Here is a 12,948-nt window from a genome sequence, read left to right as displayed (position 1 = left end):
CTGAGATTTAAACCAGTTCATTCTCAGGGTAAAGCTGTTCATTCTGAGAATTAACCAGTTCATTCTGAGATTAAACCGGTTCATTCTCAGGGTATACCAGTTCATTCTCAGGGTACACCAGTTCATTTTGAGATTAAACCAGTTCATTTTGAGATCAAACGAGTTCACTATCAGGGTATACCAGTTCATTCTGAGATTAAGCCAGTTCATTCTGAGATTAAACCGGTTCATTCTCAGGGTATACCAGTTCATTCTCAGGGTAAACCAGTTCATTCTGAGATTAAACCAGTTCATTCTGAGATCAAACGAGTTCACTATCAGGGTATACCAGTTCATTCTGAGAGTAAACCAGTTCATTCTGAGATTAAACCAGTTCATTTTGAGATAAAAACCAGTTCACTATCAGGATATACCCGTTCATTCTCATGGCGAACCAGTTCATTCTGAGACTAAACCAGTTCATTCTGAGATTAAACCAGTTCATTCTCAGGGTGAACTAGTTCATTCTGAGATTAAACCTGTTCATTCTGAGATGAAAACAGTTCATTCTCAGGGTAAACCAGTTGATTCTCAGGGTATACCAGTTCATTCTGAGATTTAAACCAGTTCATTCTGAGAGTAAACCAGTTCATTCTGAGAGTAAACCAGTTCATTCTGAGATTTAAACCAGTTCATTCTCAGGGTAAAGCTGTTCATTCTGATAATTAACCAGTTCATTCTGAGATTAAACCTGTTCATTCTGAGATTAAACCGGTTCATTCTCAGGGTATACCAGTTCATTCTCAGGGTACACCAGTTCATTCTGAGATTAAACCACTTCATTTTGAGATCAAACGAGTTCACTATCAGGGTATACCAGTTCATTCTGAGATTAAGCCAGTTCATTCTGAGATTAAACCGGTTCATTCTCAGGGTATACCAGTTCATTCTCAGGGTAAACCAGTTCATTCTGAGATTAAACCAGTTCATTCTGAGATCAAACGAGTTCACTATCAGGGTATACCAGTTCATTCTGAGAGTAAACCAGTTCATTCTGAGATTAAACCAGTTCATTCTCAGGGTTTACCAGTTCATTCTCAGGGTAAACCAGTTCATTCTCAGGGTAAACCAGTTCATTCTCAGATTAAACCAGTTCATTTTGAGATCAAACCAGTTCACTATCAGGGTATACCAGTTCATTCTGAGATTAAGCCAGTTCATTCTGAGAGTGAACCAGTTCATTCTGAGATTAAACCAGCTCATTCTCAGGGTAGACTAGTTCGTTCTCAGGGTAAAGCAGTTCATTCTGAGATTAAACCAGTTCATTCTGAGATTAAACCAGTTTATTCTGAGATAAAAACCAGTTCACCATCAGGATATACCAGTTCATTCTCATGGCGAACCAGTTCATTCTGAGACTAAACCAGTTCATTCTGAGATAAAAACCAGTTCACTATCAGGATATACCAGTTCATTCTCAGGGTAAAGCAGTTCATTCTGAGATTAAACCAGTTCATTCTGAGATTAAACCTGTTCATTCTGAGATTAAACCGGTTCATTCTCAGGGTAAACCAGTTCATTCTGAGATTAAACCAGTTCATTTTGAGATCAAACCAGTTCACTATCAGGGTATACCAGTTCATTCTGAGCTTAAGCCAGTTCATTCTGAGAGTGAACCAGTTCATTTTGAGATTAAACCAGTTCATTCTCAGGGTAAACTAGTTCGTTCTCAGTGTAAACCAGTTCATTCTGAGTAAACCAGTTCATTCTGAGATTAAACCAGTTCATTCTTATGGTTTACCAGTTCATTCTCAGGGTAAACCAGTTCATTCTGAGATTAAACCAGTTCATTTTGAGATCAAACGAGTTCACTATCAGGGTATACCAGTTCATTCTGAGAGTAAACCAGTTCATTCTGAGATTAAACCAGTTTATTTTGAGATAAAAACCAGTTCACTATCAGGATATACCCGTTCATTCTCATGGCGAACCAGTTCATTCTGAGACTAAACCAGTTCATTCTGAGATTAAACCAGTTCATTCTCAGGGTAAACCAGTTCATTCTGAGATTAAACCAGTTCATTCTCAGGGTAAACCAGTTGATTCTCAGGGTATACCAGTTCATTCTGAGATTTAAACCAGTTCATTCTGAGAGTAAACCAGTTCATTCTGAGATTTAAACCAGTTCATTCTCAGGGTAAAGCTGTTCATTCTGAGAATTAACCAGTTCATTCTGAGATTAAACCTGTTCATTCTGAGATTAAACCGGTTCATTCTCAGGGTATACCAGTTCATTCTCAGGGTACACCAGTTCATTTTGAGATTAAACCAGTTCATTTTGAGATCAAACGAGTTCACTATCAGGGTATACCAGTTCATTCTGAGATTAAGCCAGTTCATTCTGAGATTAAACCGGTTCATTCTCAGGGTATACCAGTTCATTCTCAGGGTAAACCAGTTCATTCTGAGATTAAACCAGTTCATTCTGAGATCAAACGAGTTCACTATCAGGGTATACCAGTTCATTCTGAGAGTAAACCAGTTCATTCTGAGATTAAACCAGTTCATTTTGAGATAAAAACCAGTTCACTATCAGGATATACCCGTTCATTCTCATGGCGAACCAGTTCATTCTGAGACTAAACCAGTTCATTCTGAGATTAAACCTGTTCATTCTGAGATGAAAACAGTTCATTCTCAGGTTAAACCAGTTGATTCTCAGGGTATACCAGTTCATTCTGAGATTTAAACCAGTTCATTCTGAGAGTAAACCAGTTCATTCTGAGAGTAAACCAGTTCATTCTGAGATTTAAACCAGTTCATTCTCAGGGTAAAGCTGTTCATTCTGAGAATTAACCAGTTCATTCTGAGATTAAACCTGTTCATTCTCAGGGTATACCAGTTCATTCTCAGGGTACACCAGTTCATTCTGAGATTAAACCAGTTCATTTTGAGATCAAACGAGTTCACTATCAGGGTATACCAGTTCATTCTGAGATTAAGCCAGTTCATTCTGAGATTAAACCGGTTCATTCTCAGGGTATACCAGTTCATTCTCAGGGTAAACCAGTTCATTCTGAGATTAAACCAGTTCATTCTGAGATCAAACGAGTTCACTATCAGGGTATACCAGTTCATTCTGAGAGTAAACCAGTTCATTCTGAGATTAAACCAGTTCATTCTCAGGGTTTACCAGTTCATTCTCAGGGTAAACCAGTTCATTCTCAGGGTAAACCAGTTCATTCTCAGATTAAACCAGTTCATTTTGAGATCAAACCAGTTCACTATCAGGGTATACCAGTTCATTCTGAGATTAAGCCAGTTCATTCTGAGAGTGAACCAGTTCATTCTGAGATTAAACCAGCTCATTCTCAGGGTAGACTAGTTCGTTCTCAGGGTAAAGCAGTTCATTCTGAGATTAAACCAGTTCATTCTGAGATTAAACCAGTTTATTCTGAGATAAAAACCAGTTCACCATCAGGATATACCAGTTCATTCTCATGGCGAACCAGTTCATTCTGAGACTAAACCAGTTCATTCTGAGATAAAAACCAGTTCACTATCAGGATATACCAGTTCATTCTCAGGGTAAAGCAGTTCATTCTGAGATTAAACCAGTTCATTCTGAGATTAAACCTGTTCATTCTGAGATTAAACCGGTTCATTCTCAGGGTAAACCAGTTCATTCTGAGATTAAACCAGTTCATTTTGAGATCAAACCAGTTCACTATCAGGGTATACCAGTTCATTCTGAGATTAAGCCAGTTCATTCTGAGAGTGAACCAGTTCATTTTGAGATTAAACCAGTTCATTCTCAGGGTAAACTAGTTCGTTCTCAGTGTAAACCAGTTCATTCTGAGTAAACCAGTTCATTCTTATGGTTTACCAGTTCATTCTCAGGGTAAACCAGTTCATTCTGAGATTAAACCAGTTCATTTTGAGATCAAACGAGTTCACTATCAGGGTATACCAGTTCATTCTGAGAGTAAACCAGTTCATTCTGAGATTAAACCAGTTTATTTTGAGATAAAAACCAGTTCACTATCAGGATATACCCGTTCATTCTCATGGCGAACCAGTTCATTCTGAGACTAAACCAGTTCATTCTGAGATTAAACCAGTTCATTCTCAGGGTAAACCAGTTCATTCTGAGAGTAAACCAGTTCATTCTGAGATTTAAACCAGTTCATTCTCAGGGTAAAGCTGTTCATTCTGAGAATTAACCAGTTCATTCTGAGATTAAACCTGTTCATTCTGAGATTAAACCGGTTCATTCTCAGGGTATACCAGTTCATTCTCAGGGTACACCAGTTCATTCTGAGATTAAACCAGTTCATTTTGAGATCAAACCAGTTCACTATCAGGGTATACCAGTTCATTCTCAGGGTAAAGCAGTCCATTCTGAGAATAAACCAGTTCATTCTGAGATATAAACCAGTTCACTATCAGGATATACCAATTCATTCTCAGGGTATACCAGTTCATTCTGAGATTAAACCTCTTCATTCTGAGACTAAACCAGTTCATTCTGAGATTAAACCAGTTCATTCTCAGGGTAAAGCAGTTCATTCTGAGAATAAACCAGTTCATTCTGAGATTAAACCAGTTTATTTTGTGATAAAAACCAGTTCACTATCAGGATATACCCGTTCATTCTCATGGCGAACCAGTTCATTCTGAGACTAAACCAGTTCATTCTGAGATTAAACCAGTTCCTTCTCAGGGTAAACCAGTTCATTCTCAGGGTGAAGCAGTTCATTCTGAGAATAAACCAGTTAATTCTCAGGGTAAACTAAGTCGCTCTCAGTGTAAACCAGTTAATTCTGAGATTAAACCAGTTCATTCTGAGATTAAGCCAGTTCATTCTGAGAGTAAACCAGTTTATTCTCAGGGTAAACCAGTTCATTCTGAGATTAAACCAGTTCATTCTGAGAGTAAACCAGTTCATTCTGAGATTAAACCAGTTCATTCTCAGGGTAAACTAGTTCGCTCTCAGTGTAAACCAGTTAATTCTGAGATTAAACCAGTTTAATCCCAGGGTTAACCAGTTCATTCTGAGATTAAACCAGTTCATTCTGAGATTAAGCCAGTTCATTCTCAGGGTAAACTAATTCGTTCTCAGTGTAAACCAGTTCATTCTGAGATTAAACCAGTTCATTCTCAGGGTAAACTAATTCGTTCTCAGTGTAAACCAGTTCATTCTGAGATTAAACCAGTTCATTCTGAGATGAAAACAGTTCATTCTCAGGGTAAACCAGTTGATTCTCAGGGTATACCAGTTCATTCTGAGAGTAAACCAGTTCATTCTGAGATTTAAACCAGTTCATTCTCAGGGTATACCAGTTCATTCTGAGTAAACCAGTTCATTCTGAGATTAAACCAGTTCATTCTGAGAGTAAACCAGTTCATTTTGAGATCAAACCAGTTCACTATCAAGGTATACCAGTTCATTCTCAGGGTAAAGCAGTTCATTTTGCGATTAACCCTGTTCATTCTCAGGGTAAACCAGTTCATTCTGAGATTAAACCAGTTCATACTTTGAGTCAAACCAGTTAATTTTGAGATTAAACTGGTTCATTCTCAGTGTAAACCAGTTCACTATCAGGGTAAACCAGTTCATTTTCAGGGTAAACCAGTTCATTCTGAGATCAAACCAGTTCACTATCAGGGTATACCAGTTCATTCTGTGCTTAAACCAGTTCATTCTGAGATTAAACTGGTTCATTCTCAGGGTAAACCAATTCACTATCAGGGTAAACCAGTTTATTCTAAGATTAAACCAGTTTAATCCCAGGGTTAACCAGTTCATTCTGAGATTAAACCAGTTCATTATCACGGTAAACCAGTTTATTGTCAGGGTATACCAGTTCATTCTGAGATTAAACCAGTTCATTCTGTGATTAAACCAGTTCATTCTCAGGGTAAACCAGTTCATTCTGAGATTAAACCGGTTCATTGTCAGGGTATACCAGTTCATTCTTAGGGTAAACCAGTTCATTTTGCGATTAACCCTGTTCATTCTCAGGGTAAACCAGTTCATTCTGAGATTAAACCAGTTCATACTTTGAATCAAACCAGTTAATTTTGAGATTAAACTGGTTCATTCTCAGGGTAAACCAGTTCAAACCAGTTTTCTACGATTAAACCAGTTAAGTCTCAGGATATATCAGTTCCTTGTGAGATCAACCAATTCATTCTCAGGTTAAATCGGTTCATTTTTAGGTTAAACCTGTTCATACTAAGATCAAACCAGTTTAATCCCAGGGTTAACCAGTTCCTTCTGAGATTAAACCAGTTCATTCTGAGATTAAACCAGTTCATTCTCACAGTAAACCAGTTCATTCTCAGGGTATACCAGTTCTTTCTGAGATTAAACCAGTTCATTCTGTGATTAAACCAGGTCATTATGAGATGAAACCAGTTCATTCTCAGGGTAAACCAGTTCATTCTGAGATTAAACCAGGTCATTATGAGATTAAACCAGTTCATTCTCAGGGTAAACCAGTTCATTCTGAGATTAAACCAGTTCATTCCTAGATTAAACCAGTTCATTTTGAGAGTAAACCAGTTCATTCTGAGATTAAACAAGTTCATTCTCAGTGTATACCAGTTCATTTTCAGGGTGTACCAGTTCATTCTGAGATTAAACCGGTTCATTCTGAGATTAAACCACTTCATTCTCAGGGTAAACCAGTTCATTCTGAGATTAAACCAGTTCATTCTCAGGGTAAACCAGTTCATTCTCAGGTTAAACCGGTTCATTCTCAGGGTAAACCAGTTCATTCTCAGGTTAAACCGGTTCATTCTCAGGGTAAACCACTTCAGAAAGTCAGCATCTTTGTTTGTACACAAACAACATTTTAAGTTTTTCAATTTGTACCACGTTGGCGTGTTTTCCCTCGTCGGGCTCTGCGTGTCTCCTCCGGACGGCCCGAAGCATGATGAACAGAACCACAGACAGAAACATCAAGAGGAACATCGCTGCAAGGCCTCCGGCTAGCCGACTGTCCACATCCCCAAACATCTGCTGCTCAGTGAACGCACCGCGAGGTACTGCAAAATACATTATCAGTGAACGCACCGCGAGGTTCTGCAAATTACATTATCAGTGAACGCACCGCGAGGTTCTGCAAAATACATTATCAGTGAACGCACCACGAGGTTCTGCAAATTACATTATCAGTGAACGCACCGCGAGGTTCTGCAAAATACATTATCAGTGAACGCACCGCGAGGTTCTGCAAATTACATTATCAGTGAACGCACCGCGAGGTTCTGCAAAATACATTATCAGTGAACGCACCGTGAGGTTCTGCAAAATACATTATCAGTGAACGCACCGCGAGGTTCTGCAAATTACATTATCAGTGAACGCACCGCGAGGTTCTGCAAATTACATTATCAGTGAACGCACCGCGAGGTTCTGCAAAATACATTATCAGTGAACGCACCGCGAGGTTCTGCAAATTACATTATCAGTGAACGCACCGCGAGGTACTGCAAATTACATTATCAGTGAACGCACCGCGAGGTTCTGCAAATTACATTATCAGTGAACGCACCGCGAGGTTCTGCAAATTACATTATCAGTGAACGCACCGCGAGGTACTGCAAAATACATTATCAGTGAACGCACCGCGAGGTTCTGCAAATTACATTATCAGTGAACGCACCGCGAGGTTCTGCAAATTACATTATCAGTGAACGCACCGCGAGGTACTGCAAATTACATTATCAGTGAACGCACCGCGAGGTTCTGCAAAATACATTATCAGTGAACGCACCGCGAGGTACTGCAAAATACATTATCAGTGAACGCACCGCGAGGTTCTGCAAAATACATTATCAGTGAACGCACCGCGAGGTTCTGCAAATTACATTATCAGTGAACGCACCGCGAGGTTCTGCAAAATACATTATCAGTGAACGCACCGCGAGGTTCTGCAAATTACATTATCAGTGAACGCACCGCGAGGTACTGCAAAATACATTATCAGTGAACGCACCGTGAGGTTCTGCAAAATACATTATCAGTGAACGCACCGCGAGGTTCTGCAAATTACATTATCAGTGAACGCACCGCGAGGTTCTGCAAAATACATTATCAGTGAACGCACCGCGAGGTTCTGCAAATTACATTATCAGTGAACGCACCGCGAGGTTCTGCAAAATACATTATCAGTGAACGCACCGCGAGGTTCTGCAAAATACATTATCAGTGAACGCACCGCGAGGTTCTGCAAAATACATTATCAGTGAACGCACCGCGAGGTTCTGCAAATTACATTATCAGTGAACGCACCGCGAGGTTCTGCAAAATACATTATCAGTGAACGCACCGCGAGGTTCTGCAAATTACATTATCAGTGAACGCACCGCGAGGTTCTGCAAATTACATTATCAGTGAACGCACCGCGAGGTACTGCAAATTACATTATCAGTGAACGCACCGCGAGGTACTGCAAATTACATTATCAGTGAACGCACCGCGAGGTTCTGCAAAATACATTATCAGTGAACGCACCGCGAGGTTCTGCAAATTACATTATCAGTGAACGCACCGCGAGGTTCTGCAAAATACATTATCAGTGAACGCACCGCGAGGTTCTGCAAATTACATTATCAGTGAACGCACCGCGAGGTTCTGCAAATTACATTATCAGTGAACGCACCGCGAGGTTCTGCAAATTACATTATCAGTGAACGCACCGCGAGGTTCTGCAAAATACATTATCAGTGAACGCACCGCGAGGTTCTGCAAATTACATTATCAGTGAACGCACCGCGAGGTACTGCAAATTACATTATCAGTAAACGCACCGCGAGGTACTGCAAAATACATTATCAGTGAACGCACCGCGAGGTACTGCAAATTACATTATCGGTGAACGCACCGCGAGGTTCTGCAAATTACATTATCAGTGAACGCACCGCGAGGTTCTGCAAAATACATTATCAGTGAACGCACCGCGAGGTACTGCAAAATACATTATCAGTGAACGCACCGCGAGGTACTGCAAAATACATTATCAGTGAACGCACCGCGAGGTACTGCAAAATACATTATCAGTGAACGCACCGCGAGGTACTGCAAAATACATTATCAGTGAACGCACCGCGAGGTACTGCAAAATACATTATCAGTGAACGCACCGCGAGGTTCTGCAATTTACATTATCAGTGAACGCACCGCGAGGTTCTGCAAATTACATTATCAGTGAACGCACCGCGAGGTACTGCAAAATACATTATCAGTGAACGCACCGCAAAATACATTATCAGTGAACGCACCGCGAGGTACTGCAAAATACATTATCAGTGAACGCACCGCGAGGTTCTGCAAAATACATTATCAGTGAACGCACCGCGAGGTACTGCAAATTACATTATCAGTGAACGCACCGCGAGGTTCTGCAAAATACATTATCAGTGAACGCACCGCGAGGTTCTGCAAATTACATTATCAGTGAACGCACCGCGAGGTTCTGCAAAATACATTATCAGTGAACGCACCGCGAGGTTCTGCAAATTACATTATCAGTGAACGCACCGCGAGGTACTGCAAATTACATTATCAGTGAACGCACCGCGAGGTACTGCAAATTACATTATCAGTGAACGCACCGCGAGGTTCTGCAAAATACATTATCAGTGAACGCACCGCGAGGTTCTGCAAATTACATTATCAGTGAACGCACCGCGAGGTTCTGCAAATTACATTATCAGTGAACGCACCGCGAGGTTCTGCAAAATACATTATCAGTGAACGCACCGCGAGGTACTGCAAAATACATTATCAGTGAACGCACCGCGAGGTACTGCAAAATACATTATCAGTGAACGCACCGCGAGGTTCTGCAAATTACATTATCAGTGAACGCACCGCGAGGTTCTGCAAATTACATTATCAGTGAACGCACCGCGAGGTACTGCAAAATACATTATCAGTGAACGCACCGCGAGGTTCTGCAAAATACATTATCAGTGAACGCACCGCGAGGTTCTGCAAAATACATTATCGGTGAACGCACCGCGAGGTTCTGCAAATTACATTATCAGTGAACGCACCGCGAGGTTCTGCAAATTACATTATCAGTGAACGCACCGCGAGGTTCTGCAAATTACATTATCAGTGAACGCACCGCGAGGTTCTGCAAAATACATTATCAGTGAACGCACCGCAAGGTTCTGCAAAATACATTATCAGTGAACGCACCGCGAGGTACTGCAAATTACATTATCAGTGAACGCACCGCGAGGTTCTGCAAATTCCATTATCAGTGAACGCACCGCGAGGTTCTGCAAAATACATTATCAGTGAACGCACCGCGAGGTACTGCAAATTACATTATCAGTGAACGCACCGCGAGGTTCTGCAAATTACATTATCAGTGAACGCACCGCGAGGTTCTGCAAATTACATTATCAGTGAACGCACCGCGAGGTTCTGCAAAATACATTATCAGTGAACGCACCGCGAGGTTCTGCAAATTACATTATCGGTGAACGCACCGCGAGGTTCTGCAAAATACATTATCAGTGAACGCACCGCGAGGTTCTGCAAATTACATTATCAGTGAACGCACCGCGAGGTTCTGCAAAATACATTATCAGTGAACGCACCGCGAGGTTCTGCAAAATACATTATCAGTGAACGCACCGCGAGGTTCTGCAAATTACATTATCGATGAACGCACCGCGAGGTTCTGCAAAATACATTATCAGTGAACGCACCGCGAGGTTCTGCAAATTACATTATCAGTGAACGCACCGCGAGGTTCTGCAAAATACATTATCAGTGAACGCACCGCGAGGTTCTGCAAAATACATTATCAGTGAACGCACCGCGAGGTTCTGCAAATTACATTATCAGTGAACGCACCGCGAGGTTCTGCAAATTACATTATCAGTGAACGCACCGCGAGGTTCTGCAAATTACATTATCAGTGAACGCACCGCGAGGTTCTGCAAAATACATTATCAGTGAACGCACCGCGAGGTACTGCAAATTACATTATCAGTGAACGCACCGCGAGGTACTGCAAAATACATTATCAGTGAACGCACCGCGAGGTTCTGCAAATTACATTATCAGTGAACGCACCGCGAGGTTCTGCAAATTACATTATCGGTGAACGCACCGCGAGGTTCTGCAAAATACATTATCAGTGAACGCACCGCGAGGTTCTGCAAAATACATTATCAGTGAACGCACCGCGAGGTACTGCAAATTACATTATCGGTGAACGCACCGCGAGGTACTGCAAATTACATTATCAGTGAACGCACCGCGAGGTTCTGCAAAATACATTATCAGTGAACGCACCGCGAGGTACTGCAAATTACATTATCGGTGAACGCACCGCGAGGTTCTGCAAATTACATTATCAGTGAACGCACCGCGAGGTTCTGCAAATTACATTATCAGTGAACGCACCGCAAGGTTCTGCAAAATACATTATCAGTGAACGCACCGCGAGGTTCTGCAAATTACATTATCGGTGAACGCACCGCGAGGTTCTGCAAATTACATTATCAGTGAACGCACCGCGAGGTTCTGCAAAATACATTATCGGTGAACGCACCGCGAGGTTCTGCAAATTACATTATCAGTGAACGCACCGCGAGGTTCTGCAAATTACATTATCAGTGAACGCACCGCAAGGTTCTGCAAAATACATTATCAGTGAACGCACCGCGAGGTTCTGCAAAATACATTATCAGTGAACGCACCGCGAGGTACTGCAAATTACATTATCGGTGAACGCACCGCGAGGTTCTGCAAAATACATTATCAGTGAACGCACCGCGAGGTTCTGCAAATTACATCATCAGTGAACGCACCGCGAGGTTCTGCAAATTACATTATCAGTGAACGCACCGCAAGGTTCTGCAAAATACATTATCAGTGAACGCACCGCGAGGTTCTGCAAATTACATTATCGGTGAACGCACCGCGAGGTTCTGCAAAATACATTATCAGTGAACGCACCGCGAGGTTCTGCAAATTACATTATCAGTGAACGCACCGCGAGGTTCTGCAAATTACATTATCAGTGAACGCACCGCGAGGTTCTGCAAAATACATTATCAGTGAACGCACCGCGAGGTTCTGCAAATTACATTATCAGTGAACGCACCGCAAGGTTCTGCAAAATACATTATCAGTGAACGCACCGCGAGGTTCTGCAAATTACATTATCAGTGAACGCACCGCGAGGTTCTGCAAAATACATTATCAGTGAACGCACCGCGAGGTACTGCAAAATACATTATCAGTAAACGCACCGCAAAATACATTATCAGTGAACGCACCGCGAGGTACTGCAAATTACATTATCAGTGAACGCACCGCGAGGTTCTGCAAAATACATTATCAGTGAACGCACCGCGAGGTTCTGCAAATTACATTATCAGTGAACGCACCGCGAGGTTCTGCAAAATACATTATCAGTGAACGCACCGCGAGGTTCTGCAAAATACATTATCAGTGAACGCACCGCGAGGTTCTGCAAATTACATTATCAGTGAACGCACCGCGAGGTTCTGCAAATTACATTATCAGTGAACGCACCGCGAGGTTCTGCAAAATACGTAACCATGACCGTTCTCACCCGTCTGTCCTCTCTGCAGTACTTCAACATCTACCGAGGCGGAAACTTCTTCTCCTGATTCTTCATCTCTGGCCACAACCTGAAGGGTTACATCATAATCAGATCATGACATCGTTCCTGAAGATCCTGTCTCACAGATCAAATCCAGACCGAGGATTTCCCGGCGTTTATCCTAAAATCTAGTTTTATTCAGCTCTTATCCAGGAACCCTGAAGGCATATTTTGAACATAGAACATTGGACCTTGGGATGTGTCAGAGCAAACACAAGGAAGATAGAAGGTTAAACCTGAGACAGGTCAGAGGATATATCTAGAACCTAGATTAAAAATCTGGAAGACTTAATGGAGGAAACGT

The 12,948-nt window shown here is 41.6% G+C and overlaps 1 protein-coding gene across 1 annotated transcript in view; it reads right to left on the bottom strand.

Moving 5' to 3' along the window:
* Nucleotides 1-12,948, bottom strand: part of LOC306773585 (protein-methionine sulfoxide oxidase mical3b-like) — a gene marked incomplete at both ends in the record, with an annotated part of 71,213 nt that overhangs the window by 19,453 nt on the left and 38,812 nt on the right. The window contains one exon of the mRNA XM_079263440.1: nucleotides 6,860-7,032. Within this exon, the coding sequence (XP_079119566.1) occupies nucleotides 6,860-7,032 (173 nt within the window). The remainder of the gene's footprint in view (nucleotides 1-6,859; nucleotides 7,033-12,948) is intronic.

The sequence above is a fragment of the Telmatherina bonti genome, assembly GCF_933228915.1.
Source record: "Telmatherina bonti genome assembly, chromosome: 23".
NCBI lineage: Eukaryota > Metazoa > Chordata > Actinopteri > Atheriniformes > Telmatherinidae > Telmatherina > Telmatherina bonti.
This window is presented reverse-complemented; position numbering and strand designations above follow the sequence as displayed.